Source organism: Typopeltis vanoorti, chromosome 8 (genome assembly GCF_054136105.1).
Source record: "Typopeltis vanoorti isolate ZY-2024b chromosome 8, IOZ_Tvanoo_1.0, whole genome shotgun sequence".
Lineage (NCBI taxonomy): Eukaryota > Metazoa > Arthropoda > Arachnida > Uropygi > Thelyphonidae > Typopeltis > Typopeltis vanoorti.
Window position 1 is genome coordinate 45,510,798 of NC_143556.1, and position 22,798 is coordinate 45,533,595.

General features: G+C 37.2%; 1 protein-coding gene across 9 annotated transcripts in view; it reads right to left on the reverse strand.

Moving 5' to 3' along the window:
• Positions 1-22,798, reverse strand: part of LOC150103963 (bromodomain-containing protein 2-like) — a 539,719-nt gene that overhangs the window by 44,960 nt on the left and 471,961 nt on the right. For all 9 annotated transcript variants that reach the window (XR_016548723.1, XM_090397216.1, XM_090397208.1 and 6 more), the window contains one exon: positions 17,134-17,225. Coding sequence is in view for 8 of the 9 variants with exons in the window: in XM_090397216.1 (XP_090253342.1) it covers positions 17,134-17,225 (92 nt within the window). In the remaining variant the exon portion in view is untranslated. The remainder of the gene's footprint in view (positions 1-17,133; positions 17,226-22,798) is intronic.

A 22,798-nucleotide genomic window follows, 5' to 3' on the forward strand; every position in this document is an offset into this window, starting at 1 on the left:
AAGATGACTACATTGCCTCCAATTGGTGAAAGTGACCATGCAGTCTTGACTTGGGAGATTCTAAAACATGAGGTATATTCTGTCAAGAAGTGTGGAACTACATGGCAGGTGATTATGGCAAGCTAAGGAAGAAACTTATATCTGTGGCATGGCATAAAAGACTGCAAGGTCAGGATGTTAGTAGTGCAGGGGATATAGTTAAGGGTCATCTGGAGGAAGCGGTATTAAATTGTGTACCTCAGGTATGGACAGCTAATCAGGTAGGAGTTAGGTAGATGCGTAATATCATTAAGCATGAGCTGCAGAAGAAGAAAATGCTATGGAGGGTGTATAAAGAGAAAGGTGACCAGCAAACTCATGAAAAGTACAAGACTCAGGTAAGAAAGACAAGATCAGAAATTTCAAAGAAATTTTTCATTACATGAAAAGTGAGAGGAAGAATGACAATAGAAGATTAACCATAATAAGCGATGATGATCATGAGGTGACAGAAGCAGATAAAATAGCTGAGTTACTGAGTGACCACTTTGCAAGGAATATATCATTCTAGTGAGGTTACTGCTTTAACATATGTGACAGACACTAATGTGGAAACAGGTGGATGAAGTGGAGCTTCTTAGGAATTGCAGATCTCAATGTAAATATATCTGTGAAATTAGATAGGATATCAGCTGGGGTTCTGCGAGAATGTGCAAGGGAAACTGGCAATACCTCTGATTAGCCTCCTTAAGTTCCAGCTCTGGTAGATTTCCAAGGGAGTGAAAAGAGGGGAAAATAATTCTCTTGCATAAGAGAAGTTGTAAGACTGAGGTAGCAAATGATCGACTAATCAGTATCTCAGGTGTAGTGATAAAAGTACTCAAAAAATTGGTCAAAAAGAGAATTCAAGAATGGGTGGATAAAAATATGATACTGTATGAGGGGCAACATGACTTTATGAGGGGTTGGTCATGCCTTAGTAATTTACTAATTTTTTTTATAATAGAGTAACAGATGAGTTGGATAAAGGAAATGGCTACGACACTAGTTAAGTGGATAAGAGGGTGGTTGCAGGGCAGATATCAAAAAGTGGTATATGGAGGGGCAAAATCGAGGCAAAAACAGGTAACTAGTGTTGTAGTGCAAGGTTCGGTGCTGGGACCACTACTGTTTAATTTGTACATAAGGATCAGATTTTCACTTTATGACAAGTAGTTGAGAAATCATGGTAATATAACAAAGATCTGTATTTAAGTTTTGTAGATCTGGAAAAGGCATATGACAACGTGCCAAGAGAAAAGCTATTCAAAACATAACAGCTGTATGGTATCAATGGGGCATTATATCAAGGAATAGTTAGTCTTTGAGTTGTAAGTCAGCTTGTAAGATGGTTTAAATGCTAAATCTGGTGTCGACAAGGATGTACATTATCCCCTGTTATTTATTATCTATATGGATCACATTATGAAGGAAAATGGTATTAAACCTGATATCAGAATTGGAGATGTTAATCTCAGCTCTTTGCTTTATGCAAATGATGTTTAACTTCTAAATAAATCCGACACAAGTCTGCAAGATTCCCTGACTAAACTGAATAACTGTTGTAACAGATATGGTATGAAGGTCAGCAACAACAAGACAAAAACAATGAAAACAGGCAGAAACATTGAAAATATCAACTGCATTGTGAATGGAGAACCTATAGAACAAGTAAAACATTTCATCTACTTAGGCACGATTTTCAATGAAGATAGTAAATTAAATATGGAAGTAGACAACAGAATCAACAAAGCTGGTATGGTAGGAAATCAATTGAATAAATTTATATGGAATAAGAGAGAAATTAGTCAAAACACTAAACCTAAGAGCTGGGTTAGAAATAAAACACTCGAACAAAGACTAGAGACAGCAGACATGAGAGTCCTGAGAAAGATTAAGGGTGTGAACAGATGGCATCAATGGCAATGTCATATTAAAAACGAGGATATTAGGAAAGAACCTGACATTGTCAGCATCCAGGAATGTGTTAGCAAAGATAATCTCAGGTGGTATGGTCACTTAAATAGAATGGGAGAGGAAAGATTAGCAAAACAAGTGTTCTCTGTCAGGTTGGCAGGAAAACGACCCATAGGAAGACCAAGATATAGTTGGATTGATAGAGCAAAAAGTGGTATATGGAGAGGCAGAAGATAGAAATATAAGATCTGATAATGTTGGAGTCTTGACAGATAACAAATTGATTTGGAGGAAAATTGGAGATAGGAAGTTAGTAATGATGTAAGTTTTTTATGTAGTACTATCATATCCTGTACATCCCTTGAGGGTATATGTCAGGAATTTGATGATGTAATATAGGAAATAATCTGAAAGGAAATATTCAGCTGTTTGCCGTTGATGCAAAATTAAACAGAAAAATAGTTAATCAAGGTGACATAGAGAGTTTGCAGGACAATTTAAATAGGCTGTCAGTATGGGCAAAAGAATGGGTGTATCACATTGATGGCACTGTATTCCAGGAAATAGATGAAGCTAGAAATTTAGAGTGGTGATAGACAGTTAAAGTTTAGAGGACATAATGCTAAATTAGCACATAAGATTACTTGGCTATTGAAGAACACATTAACAAGCAAATATTAGGAAGTTGTTATTCCTCTTTATAAGGCCTTGATATGTCCATATCTGGATTGGGATTGAGGAAGCAGTGAAAAAGATTCAGAGGCAGGTGACCAAGATGTTGAGTGGTTTGTGGAATGTTCCCTGTGAGGATAGACTGAGAGTGTATGGATTGCAGTAGTTGATCGATAGGAGAAAAAAAAAAAAAAAAAAAAACGGAGGGGGGTAGGTATGATAGAAACATTTAAGTTGCTTAAAAGATTTTATAGGATAGATGCAGGGGTAATGTTTCAGCACTTGGATAGAGTGCTGATGGATCATCCCCGGAAATTGAATAAAGGTGTGGTTAGTAGGGGTGTGAAGACTAGATTTTTTGCTTGGAGTTGTCAATGAGTGGAATGGGTTGCCAGAGTCAGAAGTGTTTTGTCTGTTAATGGATTCAAGGAGAGGTATGATAGTTTGGGTCTCCTGCGATGAGTCTTCGTACTCCATGGAGATGCCTGTACAATAACAATAATAATTTTGACTGTTTGTTCTATTTTTGCCTCAATCAGCTGGCCTGGTTGGCTGAGTGGCTAGAATCCCACTGTGGGCATGGATGCTCGTGATTGTCTGTGAAAATACTAGTGGTGGTGGGCAATAGATGGCATTGGTGTAGATGATGCAGTTGATATGGAGTGGTGGAGATGGAGAATTGTAGAGGAGGTGCCCTCCCTCAATGAGTCTTTGGACTTGGAGGTGTCACATAATAATAATCACCAAATCTTTCATATATTCCCTCCATACCATCCTTATCTCTTTTCAAGTCATTTGACCAAAACAGCCAATCTTCCATTTGTCCTACCTGCTTGTTAATGAGTGAATAACAAAAACATCTTTGCTTCTGGGAAAGATGTTTTTGTTATTCACTCATCTAGTACACAATCACTATACATCATGAAGTCCTTTTCATAGTTTTCCATTCTTTCATGACTTTCATTTGCTTTCTTATATTTTGTCTATATTTCTTAGCTTTGCTGCTACTAGCTGTTTTACAGTGTTTCCAACTTCTACTTTTTGTTATTTGGTGCCACAAGCACTTGAAGCTGTGAAGTTTTTGGCACTGTACTGCCCTGTTCTGTTCTCAACTACTACGAATATTACTTATCTTTACTCCCGCCCCTCACCTCTATCTCATTATAACCATTTTGTCATTCATCATATTTTCTGCATTATAAGTTGTACTTTGGTTACTTTTAATCACTATCTCATTATTATCTGAAAATATGAGAATAAATAAACATTTCAAAAACTAAAAAAAGACAAGTGCCAAATATACAAATGGTAAGGATAGCAGTTAAGTTTCTTGAATTGGATATTTCAGAGCCAACACAATTAATATAGTGTCCACGATATGCAACTCACTGTTTTGAATAGTTAACAGGTGGTTATTGGTATGGTTTAGGTTTGCTATGCTGCATAACTGGACCAAATTGAATAAAACAAATCTGTTTTATTCAATTTGGTTTATGGCCAAAGTTAGTAATAGCTGGAAGAGCCTTTTAAGTAATACAGAGCTGACTGAAGCTTTTGACCTAATGTCCTTAAAAGGATGCACTGATTTAGGCATCTGCCTTGATACTCAATGAAAAAAAGATAAGATGGAATTTATTTGGGATTTAGCCAAACTAATTCTGTATTGGCTTAAACCAAAGACAATAATGGTACAACAAGATGAAATATCATTCTGGTTGCTAGATTACAGATGAGTGAAAAGTCAGCTTCTGAAACTAATTCAGAAGGCCTGGTCAAAGGGTTGAATTCCAGATGCTTGGCATAGAACTTTCAATAGTATCCATATAAAAGGAAACAAACTGAATGTGAAAATTACAGAACCTAATTGATGTTGCAAGTAACTTTTACACAAGCATACTTCTGAAAAGGGTAAGAAAAATTGAGGAAGGGAAACTTGGAGAGGAACATGCTGGATTCAGGCCAAACAGCAGTTGTCAGGATCAAATTTTCATTTTAAGAGGTATAGTGCAGAAATCAATGTGGTGTGTGGCAGAATGAAGGGTGAAGTACTGGACATGGGTAGAAGGAATGACAGAATCATGCGAATGAAATTGGGTCTTGGAGAAGAGCGGGTGGTCGTATTATGTGTATATGCCCCGCAAGTTGGTTGTACAGCAGAGGAAAAAGATGAGTTCTGGAACGTGTTGGATGAAGAAATGAGGGAATTGGAAGAAAATGAGATGGTGATTGTCGGAGGAGACTTGAACGGGCACATAGGAAGACAGAATAGAGACTGTGAAAGGGTGCATGGTGGCCATGGAATGGGAGTGATGAACCAGGAAGGAGAGAGGGTTGTGGACTTTGCAATAGCGTTTGATCTGGCAATTGTGAACTCGTTTTTCTTCAAGAGGGAAGAACATTTGATAACATTTAGAAGTGGTAACAACAACTCACAAATTGACTACATTTTGACTAGAAGAAAACATCTTAAGGTTGTGACAAATTGTAAAGTAATTCCAACAGATCAAGTAGCACAACAACACCGACTGCTGTGCGCATACTTAAAAATAAGATCGAAGATAAGAACTTCTGGTTGCCATGGGATGAAGACAATTAAGTGGTTTCGCTTAAAAGAGGAGAGTGTGAGGAATCGTTTAAGGGAGAGAGTGTTAGAGAGGATTTCGGATGGACTGGAAAGTGTACAAGATTGGTGGAAACATAATTCAAAAGTAATCCTGAGCTGTGCAATCAAGGTGCTTGGTGAGACATCTGGAAAGATTAGAGAGCAGAAGGAGGGTTGGTGGTGGAATAATGATGTACAAGTGGCAGTGACAGCTAAGAGGAAGGCAAAGCAGAAGTGGGATGAGTCAAGAGTGGAAGAGGACAGAGAGGTGTACAAAGAGAGAAAGCAAGAAGCCAAGAGAGTTGTGGCACAGGCAAAGGCCATGGCATATCAAGATCTGTATGATCAATTAGAAACAAAGGAAGGACAGAGGAAAAATTTACCAACTAGCAAAATGTAGAAATAAAGCAGCTAAGGACATCTTACATGTGAGGCAGATCAAAGATGCTGAAGGAACAGTATTATGGAGGGATGTGGACATAAGAAACAGATGGAAAATATACTTTGAGCGACTTTTGAATGAGGAAAATGCAAGGACTCACAGAGGAGATGGACAGCCTTCTGAGGGGATGGTGCAGAACATCAGTAGAATGGAAGTGACGGAGGCCATGAAGAGGATGAGGAATGGAAAAGAGGTGGGCCCCGACAGAATTCAAGTGGAGGCATGGAAGGCACTGGGGGAAGGGGGGAATTGACCTGCTGTGGGACCTGTTCATGAAAGTTTGCCAACAGGAAAATATACCCGAGGAATGGAGGGAGAATACTCTTGTTCCCATCTACAAGGGTAAAGGGGATGCACAAGACTGTAAAAATTACAGAGGAATAAAGTTGATGTCCCACACAATGAAGATCCTAGAAAGGGTTCTTGATGGTAGATTGAGGGAGGAGGTGGAGATTGCAAAGGAACAATTTGGCTTCATGCCTGGTAGATCAACAACAGCTGCTATCTTTGGGTTACAACAGATGATGGAAAAATATCAAGAGAAACAAAGGGAGCTACATCTGGTATTTATTGATCTGGAGAAAGCATACGATGGAGTGCCAAGGCAAGAAGTCTGGAGGTGTCTGAGGGAGAAGAAGGTGCTGGAGAAATATGTCAGGTTGGTGCAGGAAATGTACAGAAATGTGAAGACAAGTGTTCGCACCTGTTTGGGACAGACAGAAAGTTTTCAAGTAACAGTTGGCTTGCATCAAGGGTCAGCATTAAGTCCGTTTCTGTTTAATATTGAGATGGAGGTGGTAACAGAGGAGGTGAGAGAAGATGCACCTTGGACAATGTTGTATGCAGATGACATCTTGCTGTGTGTAGATTCAAGAGAAGAAGCGGAAACTAAACTGGAAAGATGGAGAAAAGTACTGGAAGAGAGAGGTATGAGACTGAGCAGAAGTAAGACAGAGTATATGTGTTGTGCAGTGGGTGATGGCCAGGAGACAGATCTGGAGCTGGAAGGAAATGTCATCAGGAAGATGAGAGACTTTAGATACTTAGGTTCAACAGTGGAAGAAGATGGAGCAGCTGAAAAGGAAGTGGGATGCAGGATACAAGCGGGTTGGAGGAACTGGAGGGAGATGGCGGGAGTGTTATGCGATAAGAGGGTGCCAATCAATCTGAAAGGCAAAATTTATAGGACAGTAGTGAGGCCAGCTATGACATATGCTATAGAAACTGTGGCCCTGAGGAAAAATAACATCAGCAGGATGGAAGTAGCAGAGATGAGAATGCTTAGGTGGATGTGCGGTGTGACCAGAAAGGATCATCTGAGAAATGACTATGTCAGGGGAACAGTGAAAGTTACGAACTTAGGAGCGAAAATACAGGAGGCAAGGTTGAGATGGTTTGGTCATGTGATGAGGAGGGAGGACGAATATGTGGGAAGAAGGGTCATGCAGATGGATGTGCAAGGAAGGCGGAAGCGTCGGTGGCCTAAGAAGAGATGGAGGGAGCTGGTAGAAGAGGACTTGAAGATGAAGAACTTGGATGTGGTGACAGCCCAAGACAGGAAGGTGTGGAGGAGACTCATAACAAACAGTGACTCCACTTAAGTGGGAGAAGCTGTAGAAGAAGAAGAAGTGCAGAAATCAATGGAATATAATAAAAAATTATTTCAATTTTGTAGTTCTGGAAAAAAGGCAAAACACGAAGTGCCCAGAGAAAAGACATGAAAACACTACATTTATATTAGTAAATGTGACATTATATTGAGGAATACATTGTGACTATGAAGGAAAATGGAATTTAACGTGATATCGAAGTCAGAGATATAAACTTTTCACTTTACTTTATGCAGATGATGTACAAAGACTAAGAAAATAGGCTTGAACATTGAAAACCTCAGCTGCATCCTGAATGGATAACCTAATGAACAAGAAAAACACTTCAGTTATTTAGACACAAGTTTTAGTGAAGATGGCCGATCTTATATGGAGGTAGCAGGGATTTTTCTCCCGGAAACTCTGGTTTTTCATCCCGCATACAGACAAATCAGCCCTTCAGAACACACACACAATTTACAGACAAAAGATACTTGTGGTGGTGATGGGCGGTAGATGGCGCTGATGTAGTTGATTGGTAACAGAGGTTCGGTAGTGGTGGAGACGGAGAGTTGTACACTAGGTGTCCTCCCGCGATGAGTCTTCGGACTCCTTGGAGGTGTCATGAATAATAATAATAATAATAATAATGGTCAATTAAATGCAGAAATAGACAATAGAATAAGCAAAGCTGGTATAGCGAGGAGTCTGAGGAATAAAATTATATGTAATAAGAGAGAAATTAGCCAAAACATTAAATGAGGTATAACAATAGCATTGAAACAAATTTTAACTTATGGATCTGAGAACTGGGCAAGAAATAAAACAGTTGATCAAAGACTGCAGATATATGAGCAAGGAACTTGCATTGTTAGCATTCCAAAATTGGTGAGCAGAAATGGCTAATCTTAGGTGATATGGTCACTTGACATGTTTGTACTGGACAGTGTCTGCATGTGTGTAAACTGCTGGCAGGAACTACATCTCCAAATCAAAAAATTAGAATAATCAAATTTATTTATTTATTCATATGGAGTTTCCTCCCTTTTCTCCCCTCTCCCTATTGGGGTGAGTTGAGCCCCCCCTCATGTGGGGTTAAGTATTTATGGCTGTAGATCCGTGTGTGTGTGTGTTCATGGGGCCGGTTTGCCTACTTCTGGGATGAAAAACCCCAGGTAAACTGGAGGGGAAAACCCTGCTGTCCACACTCAAGCCCAGCTAACTTGGCTATGGCTAAGGAAGATCCTTAAGCTCCTCACGTTGGTGATGGGAATCGAACCCAGGAACACTCATTTCCCAGGCATATGGTTGTGAAGCGCAAAGCCACTAGGCTAACTGCGCAGACAATAATCAAATAAAATGTGTTGAATGATTTGCAATTCTAATTTATTGCATAGAAAATAATTATTACCAAATATGAATTAGCATAATTTAAATTCTATGTACTTTGTAGATTATATAACCATGCAAACATAAAAAATGTAATATAAATTATGAGAAAACTATCATTTGAAAATATTCACAAAATTAGAATAATTTTTGAGGTAGTTCAAAATATTAGAATATCCCAAATTTTTCCGATTGGTTTTGAGGAGAGCATAGAAACAGCACATATTTCAATGGTTGTGGGACTGACTCATGTGTGAGGAATCATTTGTGTATGGATTTCAGTTTATCATTTGCTAAACATGGGTTGAAAGAGTGGCATATTGGAAACCAAGAAGTTTCATATGGTGTCTCTACACAAAGAAGGCCAAATTCAACAGTTTATTATTATTATTATTCGTGACACCTCCAAGGAGTCTGAAGACTCATTGCGGGAGGACACCTACTGTACAACTCTCCGTCTCCACTACTACACAGAACCTCTACTACCAATCAACTACATCAACATCATCTACTGCCCACAACCACTAACACCACAGCTAGTATTTTTTTGTCTGTAAATTGCATGTGTTCTGAAGGGCCGATTTGTCTGTATATAGCTAAAGTATTGAAATGTTCTCAAGCAAGTGTGAGTAGAGTATTGAGACAGTATTCTAATAACTGAAGTTTTCAATAATTGCTGCAATAGTGGTCGAAAGGTAATAACTACATCAAGAGATGAGAGGAGATTGAAGGTTATCATGAAGAAAAACCACTTCCAAAGTAAGGGTATTTTCACAGGAGAGGGAAAGAACTAGGTGTGAATGTCTAAATCTATGATGTTGAGACAAATTCACAAATTTGGTTATAAATAAAGGATGGATTCAGGGGAAATGTTTCAGCACTTGCCTAGAGGGACCAGAACAAGGGGTCATCCCTGGAAGTTGAATAAAAATGTGGTTAGTAGGAGTGTGAGGACTAGAATTTTTGCTTGGAGAGTTGTGAATGAGTGGAACAGGTTGCCAGAGTTAGAAGTGCCTTGTCTGTTAATGGGTTCAAGGAGAGGTATGATAGATTGTGTGGATAGATTGGGTCTCCTGCGATGAGTCTTTAGACTTCATGCAGGTGTCTGTATAAAAAATGATAATAATAATAAATCGCGTGTGCCTAAGATTGAGCCACTCATGACTTTCAAGCAAACGGCAGCTAGAGTGCGATGGTGTAAGCAAAGACTGTTGTGAGATCAAGAGGGATAGAAAAAGGTACTTTTTAGCATTGAAAGTATGTTTTGTATGTCTCATGGTCATCTAGGGATACATGTTTGGCATCTTAAGTAAGAAGCACTTGATAAAGAATGCATGAACCATTTGGTGAAATTTGCAACCTCAGTCCAGGCAGGCTGTGAATTGTGTACGAAAGAGTCGATTCCAAAGTATACCAAGAAATTCTTAAGCACTTTATATTATTGGCATCAGAAGATTTATGTGAGGGATGATTTCCTGTTTCAGCAAGATTCAGCTTCTTGTCACACTTCCAAGACCACTATCAGATGGCTCAAAGAAAAGCAAATCAATGTAATTCCTTGGCTGGCAAACTCACTAGATTTATACACCATCGAGAAAATTTCTGGGAAATTATCAAGATGTGTCTTCAAGAAAGTACCCAAAGAGACAAAAATTAACTTGTTATGCTACCAAAATAATTGGTAGTATAGCAAGTGAAAAAACTTCCATCATATTAATACTTCATTTGCCAGTAATGAAAGTATTTCTGTTTACACGTGTTCTTTATTTCCCATCCTCATATGGCTATTAATGATGGTTCATATTTTATACTGTTTAGTAATACAAATATACCAACCATATATAGCATTCTCCTTAATTATTGTTTTTTAATATATCATAAAACAAGCATATTAGTTTCCCTCCTCCACTCTATTCAGATTTTGTTACAATCAAAGAATCTTCATGATATGTGGTGCATTCACTGATATGCAAGCATGAAATTTTCTCACCCCACCAGATAGTTAGGGTGATGGTGAGTGAGTAACGATTGCCCCCAATATGAACATGTTAAAAGAGAACTGGAGTGAATGATAAATGCACGTAAACACAAGAAAGATATTTAATTAACCAAATATTTCGGTCTGGAAATAGCAGACCATCTTCAGTGGTATTACAAGAACAGTTTTTTAAAAAAAATACAAGCTAGAATACTAACAATAGATCGTTAAAAATAGAACACGCCGCGTGATGTTATATCACTAAATATTAAGTATAAAACGGAACATTTTGAAGTAGAGACATGATTGAAAAAAAAAAATGAGTAATCTTGATTAGACTTTCCCAGATTTTTGATATAGATATACAGTCATTACAATTCAGGTTGGGACGATGGAGCAAGGCCTCCATGCTTTCCTTGAACAAACGTTTGAACCTATAATGGGATCTATGTAAGAGGCGAGTCCTGGACCAAAAGATGCTGTGGTCAGTTTCAATCCCGTGTTGAGCCAATCCAGACTTTTCAGGTTTGTTGTGAAGAATGGAGTATTGATGTTCTTGGATTCTTTTTTCAAGAGAACGTCCAGTCTGTCCAAAATAGGAAAGATCACAGTTGCAAGGAATTTGATAAACTCCAGGAAGAGATAAAGTTGAGCGTTTGTCTTTAGGAGAAGGAAAATGAGAAGACAATTTGTTAATAGGCGAATACGTAGTTGTTAAATCATATTTCTTTAAAATTCTTACGATAGGTTCTGAAATACCGGAGATATAAGGAATAGGCACTCGTCGTATATTTAATTAACCAAATATTTCCAGACTGAAATATTTGGTTAATTAAATATCTTTCTTGTGTTTACGTGCATTTATCATTCAGTCTTATGTCACAAGTATCCTTAAAACAGCAGAGAACTGGAGAGGAAAGATTAGCAAAATAGGTGTTTGATAGTAGGAAATAGACCCAGAGAAAGAAAATATCTAGGTGGATTGATGGTATCAATTGGAAATACCTTAGGAAACCAAAATATAGCATATGACAATATTGGAGTCCTGATAGATACTTTGTTTTCTAATATCACTCCAATCCACAAAACTGCAAGGCCTACAGCAAAAAAAATGTAAGTGTGTGTGCTGGGATCAAGCGCAAAGTAATCAGTTGATATGCTTCTTAAAGAGTGGTAGGTTGTAATCTTGTGAGAATATGTTATGGGGAAGACTGTTATACAGAACTGAGGTAGATGGAATGAAAGATGACAGAGTAGCTGGTTTAGTTCATAAAAGGATGCTGGGCAGCTGCATTGCTGTAAAGATTTTGCAGAAACAGGGGACATAATAGAGGCTAGTTTTGCTGAACAATGCATATAGAAACATCTGTAGTAGAGGTTTTAGGTGAATCATCTCAAATGTAAGAGCAGAATCCAAAGATGGTGGTTTTGAAATTTGCAGAGGCTGCTGGACAGATAACAAGTAATGTCTTGAGTAAAAGATGATTCCAAATTTTCTGGAAAAGAATGCTACAGAATAGTGATCTGATTATGCCAGGAAATGCTAGAAGGTAGACAGACAAGAAGTAAGATCTGATCTTGACTGTTAGGTTGAGTACTGTCAAAGGTAAGGGAGAGAAGAACTAAGGTACTTTTTTTTTTAAGAGAAAAAAGACAAAGTGTGTTTTGGAAGCAATAAAAGTGACCAGACTGTTACTGCCTCAATGCAGAATGGTGTGGAGAACAATGTACAGAGAACCTATTGTATCTGATCTTGAAGTGTTAGATGTCTGAGCACTACAAGATTCATTACGAATAGGATGAGTGGAGAGTATTATCATCACTAAAACTGAACAGAGTTGAGGTCAACTAAAACAAGTTGTTTATGCATATGGAATTTCCCACTCGCTACCCTTTCCATTTTAGAATGTACAAATAAGAGAGATCAGCCATAACTCTGTTGACATTAAATTTTCAATTGATGGAAGAGTTCCTAAAAGAGAAGAATAAACAAGTATTTCTTAATCACAAAATTCAACTGCAGAAATCATTATGTTTATTCATTAATTTGTGTTAATTTTACAAAAACTCATCATCATCAAATTCCTGACATGTACCCTCAAGGGGTGTACAGGATACATCGCCACAGAATTCTATATCTAGCTTATTTCTTTGTTTTGTTAAAATGGAATTAACATGGCTGAAACCAGCTTCAACCATGTGCGAGCTTGGAAATTTGATTAATAGATTTAATACACACTCTTAGAGTATCATGCAGTTCGTCACTGAGAGTTTTTACCACCAAATGGTTTAGGGTGCAACACACAGTGAATAGTACGTACACTTTGAACTTTTTCTTTCAGAAAGGCAGCGAAACCTCGATAACGGCCCACCATTGCAGGTGTGCCATCTGTGGCTACTGCTGTTATATTAGTAAATGGAATATCATACTTATTTAAACATTCCTCCAATCGCTGAAAAATTGTCAACTCCGTTCCAACACTTTCAAGATAGTTTGCAAATATAAATTCGTCAATAATTTGATGTTTGGTTTTACTATAATATCTTACATAAGCCATAAGAATAGAAGAACTATGAAATGTACATTCATCAAGTTGGATGGAGAACTTACTATTTTTGAGTTCTGATATACAGTTTTTTTCGACATCTTCAACCATTTCACCAATAAGTCTTTTCACAGTATTTGCACTTAATCGTAAGCATTTTAAAACAGGGTCAGAATCTTTTTTTCATTAAGGTTTCAATCAGGGGCTGGTTTTATCATTAGGCGAACCTAGGCAATCGCCTAGGGGCACTAATTAATTCATCAATATAGATGAATTAATTCAAAACTTTGCCAAAGCAAAAGCCCGAAAGATTAATTTTTCATAATTTTTGTATTTAAGATGTAATAATTTTCTTGCTATACATATATTAGGGGTAATCATATATGTATACAAATGTATTGGTTTTGATTAATAAATTTTTTTAATGTTCATAATGATATTATTTTTATAAATATCCATATGTGTAGGTGTACATGTGCTTGTGTGAGTATGACAAAATATATATATATATATATATATAGGGAGACGATGTGTATAGGGGTAGCTAAATTTTCTTTGCCTAGGGGCAACAGATACTCTCGGACTGGCCCTGGTTTCAATTACTTCTTTGATTGCAGGTATAACAATGTCCTCTGCAATTGTGTATGGTTTTCCTTTTTTTTTTTTTCTTATATTAAAAGAAATATCGTAGGAGGCTGTTAATCCTTGTTTATTGTCAGCTTCGGCAGGTGCTTTCATAAATGATTTTATAGTTGGTCGATGTGTGTATTTCTCTTTCAGTTTTTTAAAAAAGTCAAGATCTTTATCTTTCTTATCGGGATGGAGTCTTTGAAGATGATCTTTCATTTTTGCTGGTTTCATTGCATCGTTACTAAAAGTTTTTTCACAAAGAAGACGCATAGGCCTTGTTTTGTTTCTTAATGAAGCAATACACCCAAGTTTCAAATATGCTAACGAATATTGTCTCCATTTCTTTTCAGAATCTGAAGCTGCCATTGTGTTTACTGGGGTTGTAACAAAATAATTAAAATTGAAGTCAGTAAGAAAAATTAATCACGTATTTCTATAGGATGTACAAAACTACCAGCCCTGCTCAACTCTTCAACATAGAGAAGTTTAGTTCGTGAATGAATAACGAATTGAATTATAATATGTATGTTGATGAATTTTAGAACATTAACGCTCACTTGTATGTTGATGAGCAAAAATGAGACTGGGATCGAATACATGTAAGTATAAGTAAATAAGCAACCGCGCACGTGTTGCAATCTCGCTCCCACCGTGCAGGAACCACCGACATCAGTTTATTGGTAAATACGTTATTTTGGCCTACTTGATTAGCCTCTGTAACTATTTACATGACCTTGCTCCATCTTACAGATTCACACTTAATTGCATTGTCATTCAGGATGGAGGTAATCCAAGTTAACCGAATTAAACATTACCCATACAATGATGGCTTATATTTTTCTATTGAGCCCGAAATGACCCCTAACAATGTTATATCAATATCGACCACTGATTTAACTGATGAATTCAGTTGGCAAGCCATCATAACACTAGAGGTCAGCCAAAGGTCCCCAGATGGTTGCATATGAGTCATTCCATGGTTCCCAGACTGTAGAACCAATTCCAACAGCCACATAATAACAATACACTAATGCTTCATGAAGAGGATAAAATCCGATGTGCAAACACTGCACAACATTCTCATTAATAGCCCAGGTGTGCGTTAAAAATACAAATACCTCTGAGCCATTTGATCAGATGGTGCAGCAGGTCAAATTCTTAGCATTTCAGGTGGTTTTAAACCACCCAGAAAGCGAGGCAGGGTAGGTGCCCTGCCTCGCTTTAAAGCGAATAAAAGTTGAGCAGCTCTCAGATGTGAACTGTAGACTAAAAATACACAAAGATTATTAAAAAAAAATGAAACAGTTTGAGAACAGGAACCAAACATTGGAGATTCAGTGGCAAGCCTTGAAGAAAACCATGATTGATTCAGCCAGAGAGACATGTGGTGAGGTTGTCTGCAAGGATAGAAAAATCAGAACTCCATGGTGGACACAGGAAGATAAAGAGGCAGTGAAGGAAAAGAAGAAAGCATATCAAAAGTTCCTGGCAAATAAGTCAGCTTGTACTCTTAGAGAATACAGAGACAAATGTAAGAAAGCTAATCAGTGTATAAAACTAGCTAAACAAAAGTCATGGGAGGACTTCAGCAAGAACATAGAAAATAAATATCAAGAAGGTGGTAAGATATTCTGGAGGTTGTTGAATAGAAATGGAGGAAAGAATGCTGTAAAAGGAGTTAGAGATGATAAACGTGACATGAAAACCAAAGAAAAAGATATCCTTCAAGTATGGAGTAATTACTTTGGAAAATTGCTAAATGAAACAAGCAGAAACAAACACTGACCAGGCATGCAGTCAGGAATACATATCCATACTCGAAGTAGAAAAAACCATCAAAAGAATGAAATGTGGAAATGCAGCAGAAGTAGATGATATTCCCAAGTATTAGAAATGCCCAAGTATGGGGGTATAAAAATCTTTGAGTGGCTGGACAGCATAGTTCAGAAGGCCTGGGCAGAGGGACGAATTCCAGATGATTGGAGTAGAGTTCTCATAGTACCCATATATAAAAAGGGAAATAAAACTGAATGTAAGAATTACAGAGGTATTTCATTACTGAGTGTTCCTGGTAAGATATATGCAAGCATACTTGAGAAACGGTTGAGAAGGATTGGGGAAGAGAAGCTTGGTGAAGAACAAGCTGGATTCACGCCAAATAGAGGCTGTCAGGATCAGATCTTCACTTTACGACAGATAGTTGAGAAATCATGGGAATATAACAAAGATCTGTATTTAAGTTTTGTAGATCTGGAAAAGGCATATCACAAGGTGCCAAGAGAGAAGCTATTCAAAACGATACAGTTAATACAGTTATATGGTCAATGGGGCATTATATCAAGGAATACTTAGTCTTTATTTGAGTTGTAAGTCAGCAGTTAGAATTGAAGGAAGTACAGGAAGATAGTTTAATGTTAAATCTGTGTCAGACAAGGATGTACATTATCCCCCCTTTGTTATTCATTATCTATATGGAGCACATTATGAAGGAAAGAACCCAGTCCTTACCCCGGTAAGGTAGTACAACACCATATTCAGTCCTGAAGATATTTTCAGGCGCAAACTTTGTTTGCTTACACTTAGATAAAGGATTAAACTAAATTTATTATAGTCTCACCAAGTGAAAAATAAACTTTCAACATCCTTCTCTAAATCCAGAGTAATTAAAAAAAAGGTGGCACACGTTTTGGAAACTCCGATAGGTAGGGATGACCTCGCTAATGCTTCTGCCTCGTATCTCCACCTCTGGGCCTGGTTCCCACTGAAGAGACTTCAATAAAGGTTGCAGCTAGTCTGGGTAGTGGCCAATCCCTTAATGCATAACATTATACATATCCGCAAGGAGATGTGTTTTGCATTATGGGAGATACTGGGTTAGGAGTGTTGGTAGCTTGGTCCACCTTTGCTTTGAGTTTGCTTCGTGTTGTACAACCTTACCCCGGTAAGGTTGTACAACACCATATTCAGTCCTGAAGATATTTTCAGGCGCAAACTTTGTTTGCTCACACTTGGATACTTGGATAAAGGATTAAACTAAATTTATTATATCAAAAATATGAAGGTGACATTATACAATTCTGTGCAATATGATAATTTTACTTTGCTCTGCAAATAATTTTACATAGAATAAAGAAACTAACTTGAATTAAGCTTCATTCTACACAATAGCAACTTAATTAATATTAAAATCTAACATTTGTTTATCTAGTTTTATATAACTTTATTCCATACAAATGTCAATTGCTTCATTTCAGCAGCAGAAAGTAAATGCTATAATGCTAGATGAATAAGACCAAATTCAAAACACAAGAAGTGCGACATCTTATATAATGATTAAATACAAAACATACCTTTGTCGTTCCCTTTCTAATCGTAACCTTTCTCGCTCTGCTTGCTCTTTCTGGTGCCTCCTAAGTTCTTGTTGCTCGATAAGTTGCCGCTGCTAAAGAAAAATGTACAATTTTCTCATTCAGTAGGTTTCAACAACAACACATTTTCTCAATGAGCAGAATAAAGCAAATGCAATCAAATCTTTAAACAGAAATATATATACTAGTGATTTTTTTTTTAATTAGCAAAAACAAAATATAAATTATTAATTGAATTGAACTTTTTAGTTCAAGATGCTGACTAAAACATAACCGCAATCTATAGGGCACCTCAAATTCTTGTTATTCCCTATATATATTTTTTTTAAAGTAAAACTTATGAAAACTGTGCAATGGCACTTTGTTTCATAATGATTCACAGGGTTGATCATAATGATCAACTCCTAAAATGAAAAATAAGGAAATGATCATAGGCAATAATAATAATAAAAAAAAAGAAGTGAGATTCTTGTAGATTGACACCATTATCACAACTGAACCAGGACTATTTTTGGCATACACAGTGACAGTAGTGCACTCAGGATTTAATCTTGGAGGGGGGGGGGGGCCAAGAACTCATGATTTAATCTTGGGGGTGCGAGTTGAGTAGACGATTTGAGAATACACACTACGTATTGCATCCAAGCTATGACTGAGCATCTGCAGTGATCACCAATACATGATACCCGTGATCTCTTCTTGCTCGGCTCGGTCAAATGAAGTAGCACCCGAGCACTACTTCATTCACCTTGCGTTCACAGCGGCCAGGATTGCCGAGAGCTATAGGGTATTCCCAACTTATGTGACCACTAATTCATAAGTAGCATAGAAATAGAAGACACTATACACAATACATTTAAAAAAATAAAAAAAGAATTTTAATTAGGAAAAGATTATAACAGGTCGTTGCATCCATATTGTAACTATAAATGTCGTTTTTCCTTTTTCTTTTTTTTGGGGGGGAGGGGGGGAGCAGGGCCCCTTGTCCTCCTCCCTGGGTGTGCCAATGCACAGTGAAACAATGTTTCTGTCTGATTTTGTCTTAAAAATGGTCTAAATGAAATCACTAAAAGCACATGAAATGAGAGAGAGAGAGAACCATATTTGATTAAATTTCACCTAGCTAGAAAGGGAGAGGGAATACAGTTTGAACATAGCAGTAGCATGTTTTCCCCCAACTTGGTCACAGTGTGATAATCAAAAGTTTACATGTGCAGTAACATTATGCAAGACTAGGTTACTTTTATACAGAGACAGATGACTTTATATATCAAATTTCCATAGTATCATATAACACATTTTCTTTCAGACTGATATACATTATGGGAAGGGCCCTCCCCAAACAGTTTGTTCAAGGTGTCTGAAGGTCCCAAAAAAAAGGTAAGTGATCTATGAAGATTACTCTTTATGTTGGTCCCATCAAACATCACTATGCCAAGCACCAACATGGTGGCTAAGTTAGCCATCATACTGAGCCCAGCTCTGTGCAGCAACTGGCTGGCAGACACCACCTCTGCTCTTTTGGCAAGCTCCCTACCCTGCAAACAACTCTTAAAAAAGGTTGAAGTAGTGAGAGCTAGCTCAACAAAGACAGTGAAAACTAAATCAGCGGAGAAATCATAATTCATCTCGATTATATAGAGAAACCCGTGGAGAATTCATGACTAAATTTAATACATGTGAACCACAGTAGCAGAGTTTTTTTTTATTACGTAAATATTTTGTCCTAGGTATCTTAGGACATCATCAGTACAGTAGAATCCTATCCTATCCTTTGTGTCATTCCTAGTATTGTTCTACTGTGTACTGATGATGTCCTAAGATACCTAGGACGAAATATTATGCAATCAAAAACCTACTACTGTGGTTCACGTGTGTTAAATTTAGTCATAATTCATCTCATCTTCCTTTTACCCTCTTTTACATTACTGTGTCGAGGGTTTATTAATCATCGGACCTCAAACCGTTCACAGGATAAGGTAGTCAGCCCTACGCCCCGATGTATCCTATGTTCGCAGTGGTGTTGAGTTCTCAAGGCCAGTTTGCCTGCTTTGAGGGATGAAAAACCCCAGATAAACTGGGAAAAAAACCCTACTGTCCACCCAAGGCCAGCTAATTTGGCTATGGCTGAGAAAGATCCTTCAGCTCCTTACGTCACCAAAAGGGAAGCAAACCTAGGATACTGCTTCCCCAGGCATATGGTTGCAAAGTGCATAGCCAATAGGCTAACTGTGCATAAATAGCAAATATTTATTGAAATACTCTGGATAACAGACTGTTGTAGCAAGTTCCCCACCCACACACACACTTGGTTAGAAAATAAAATTATACCAGACAAGAAATTATATTCTTGTTTTTATCCTTTACCCAAGCATCAGCAAACAAAAGTTTGCACATGAAGTAACATGAATTAAGTCAACTGCATATAGGGAAAATTTGCATACACTAGGGAAACATGATAGAAAGTCATCTACCTCTTAGTAGCTTAATGCTGAAATTACTTTGCATGCAAATGTTCATGTTTGGTTAAAGAATAAAAACAAGAATATTGTGAAGTATAATCATGTTGCTGTGTTTAACACAAATGTTAGAGAATTATATAATTTTCATGCCTGCTGATAGTCTGTAGGCTAATTTACAGTACCAAACACTTAAAAATAACATAATTCTTTTATTATCATCATTCCGGATAGCAAACTATGATATCACATTGATGAACAACAGAAAGTTGTCCATCGTGTAACTCCTTTATTGTCTACTCTTTCAACACTCTTCAGGCATTGCATTCCCTGTACCTATAACTCCACATAAATAAAAAGCTACTTCTTACTCTTATTTAGGAGGTTATCACTGGGAGTTATTCACGCATAATAACCACTGGGATGGCACCTTGTTAGTTCACCTTGCACTACCATATAAAAAAATTACCAAATAGCTATTCAGTAAATACCTCTCAATACCGTAGATGTTTCAATCACATGACCCTTTCATTCTCTATTACTGAACTTGGTAGATTACATGTCTTCAGTATGTCTTCATAACCAATATTCCACAATCCTGATATCATTTTTTAGTGCTATTGTACTTTCTCTAAAGTTTATTCATTCCTTAAAATACCTGTAACCAGAAGTGATCAGATTAAGGTCTTATGCCATCGATTTTTACTACACCAAACTACTTAGAAGTCCTGGAAAAAAGCTCCATAGTACCAATGTCATATTAAATGGAATTCTGTTGATTATAACATACTATTCTCTCAGGCCCTAGGAAATTCTTCTCAGCACAGTCATCTGTGTTTTCACCTTCTGCAACATGCCCACCCCCGAAACTTCAAATTTTTATCCACCATCATCCCAAAGACTTACTTACTTATTTTTTTTTATGTTGTGACCATATACACAAGAGGTTGGTTGATCAACCGATAGTGCATTAGTACTGTGTATGAGTAGTGGGTTGGGAAAGGAGGAACTTGTTTACATTTGATTTAAATGACTGTAAATTGTATTCTCTCACATATAGTGAGAAACACATATAATGGGAAACATATAATGGGAAACACATATAGTCTCCCACATGCAGCAGTTGCACGTGGGAGACTGTTCCACAGTGCAGCAGTTGCAGGGATGAAGGAGGAGGAAAAGAAACTTGTTCCGTTTTGTTTCTAGGTGAACTGTGAAGGGATGTTGAGCAGCAGTTGCACGTGTTCCAACGAGCTTGAAACACGTGCAACTTATTCAAATCCTCTTGAAGAGCCATAAGATTGGCAATATTACTAATAATTTTCCCCAACTTCACATTATCTACAAACAACTGCCATCCAGTAACAATATCATTGACATAAAAGTTAAACAGTAATGATCCCAGAATGGAGGCCTGTGGAACTCTCATTTGTCATGTTCTTCCTGATACTGCTTTCCCATACATAATTCTTTGATATCTATCAGTCAATTTTCAATCTATATCCACTAGTCTGGTAATGAAACCTATATACTGCAACTAAATATGAACTGGTCATAAGGCAATTTGGCAAATTCTTTTCAAAAGACAGAAAATTTATGGTAATGCCTCTCTCACATCAACCACTCTTTTTTTACTTTATTATAATAGTGAAGAGGGACCCCCCCCCCCCCACCGTAGCTCAGTTGGTATAGATGAAGCCCTTTGGTCGGAAAGATCTGTGTTCGATTCCTGTCAGTGATGCGAGGGACCTGTATCTGGTCTCTTTCGACAAAAGGTGAGTTAGCCAGTCTCACATGGAAACTCAGTTTATTTTGTCTGACAGAACAGGCAAACTGGCCCATGAACACAGGCATCTACATACATACATACATAGGACGCTCCTGGAATAGGATTGACCGACCTATTCAGTGGGATTTCTGGTTTCGAATCATAACAGGTCACGATAACCTAATACATAACCATAACAGGCCACCAGGTTTAATATGAAAAAGGAAGAAGATAACAGTGGAGTTATCCTAATCTCTAATAACTGGCTGCTGCAATCAGTTTGATTATTGTGGGATAATTATTCACTGTTCTTTTATTCAAGTAAAATTAAACAGTCATGAATCCATAATACAGTATGACAAGATAAAAATTAAAATAAAAAACCCATTCAATTTAAATAAATATAATTTAATTTGATAACATAGTTTAACTATATAATAGAAAATACAATTCAAAATAGAGTAGAAAAAATGTTTATTATCGGCATTAAAAAAAAAAAAAAAAAAAATGCAGCTTTTCTTGTTGATCTCACTCGGATAAATTTGTAAAACTGCAGTAGAGTTAGCATACCAACTCTGATCAGGCAAATTTTTTCTAGGTTTATCAAGTATATTATACTTCAATAATAAATTTAGTTTAATCCTTTATCCAAGTGTGAGCAAACAAAGTTTGCGCCTGAAAGTATCTTCAGGACTGGGGTAAGATGGTACAACACCGGGCAACTCCTTGCAAAGGTGGAGCAAGCTAACATCACTCCTATCTCAGTATCTCCCATAATGCAAAACACATCTCCTTGCGGATATATATATAATGTTATGCATTAAGGGAAGGACCACTACCCAGATTAGTTTCGACCTTTATTGAGGTCTCTTCAGTGGGAGCCAGGCCCAAGTGGAGATACCAGGCAGAAGCCTGGTATATAGGAGTTGCCAAACGGTGTGCCACCTTTTTATTAAATTACTCTGGATTTAGAGAAAGATGTTGAAAGTTTATTTTTCACTTGGTTAGACTATAATAAATTTAGTTTAATCCTTTATCCGAGTGTGAGCAAACAAAGTTTGCACCTGAAAGTATCTTCAGGACTGGGGTAAGGTGGTACAACACCAGGCAACTCGTTGCAAAGGTGGAGCAAGCTAACATAACTCCTATCCAAACTTTGTTTGCTCACACTTGGATAAAGGATTAAACTAAATTTATTATAGTCTAACCAAGTGAAAAATAAACTTTCAATATTATACTTCAAAAAAGGTGTTGGGATGTTTTTAAATCATGGCTGAAGCAACTAAGTGTATTAAGCCAGTATTTTTAATTAAATGTGTTTTTCTGGCTGGTTTGCCTGTTTTGCAAAATGGAAAAAAAGTCTAGGTGAAGAAACTTGTCATTTTTTATGATCTGTAGAGGCAATTAAAGTTCAAAAGAA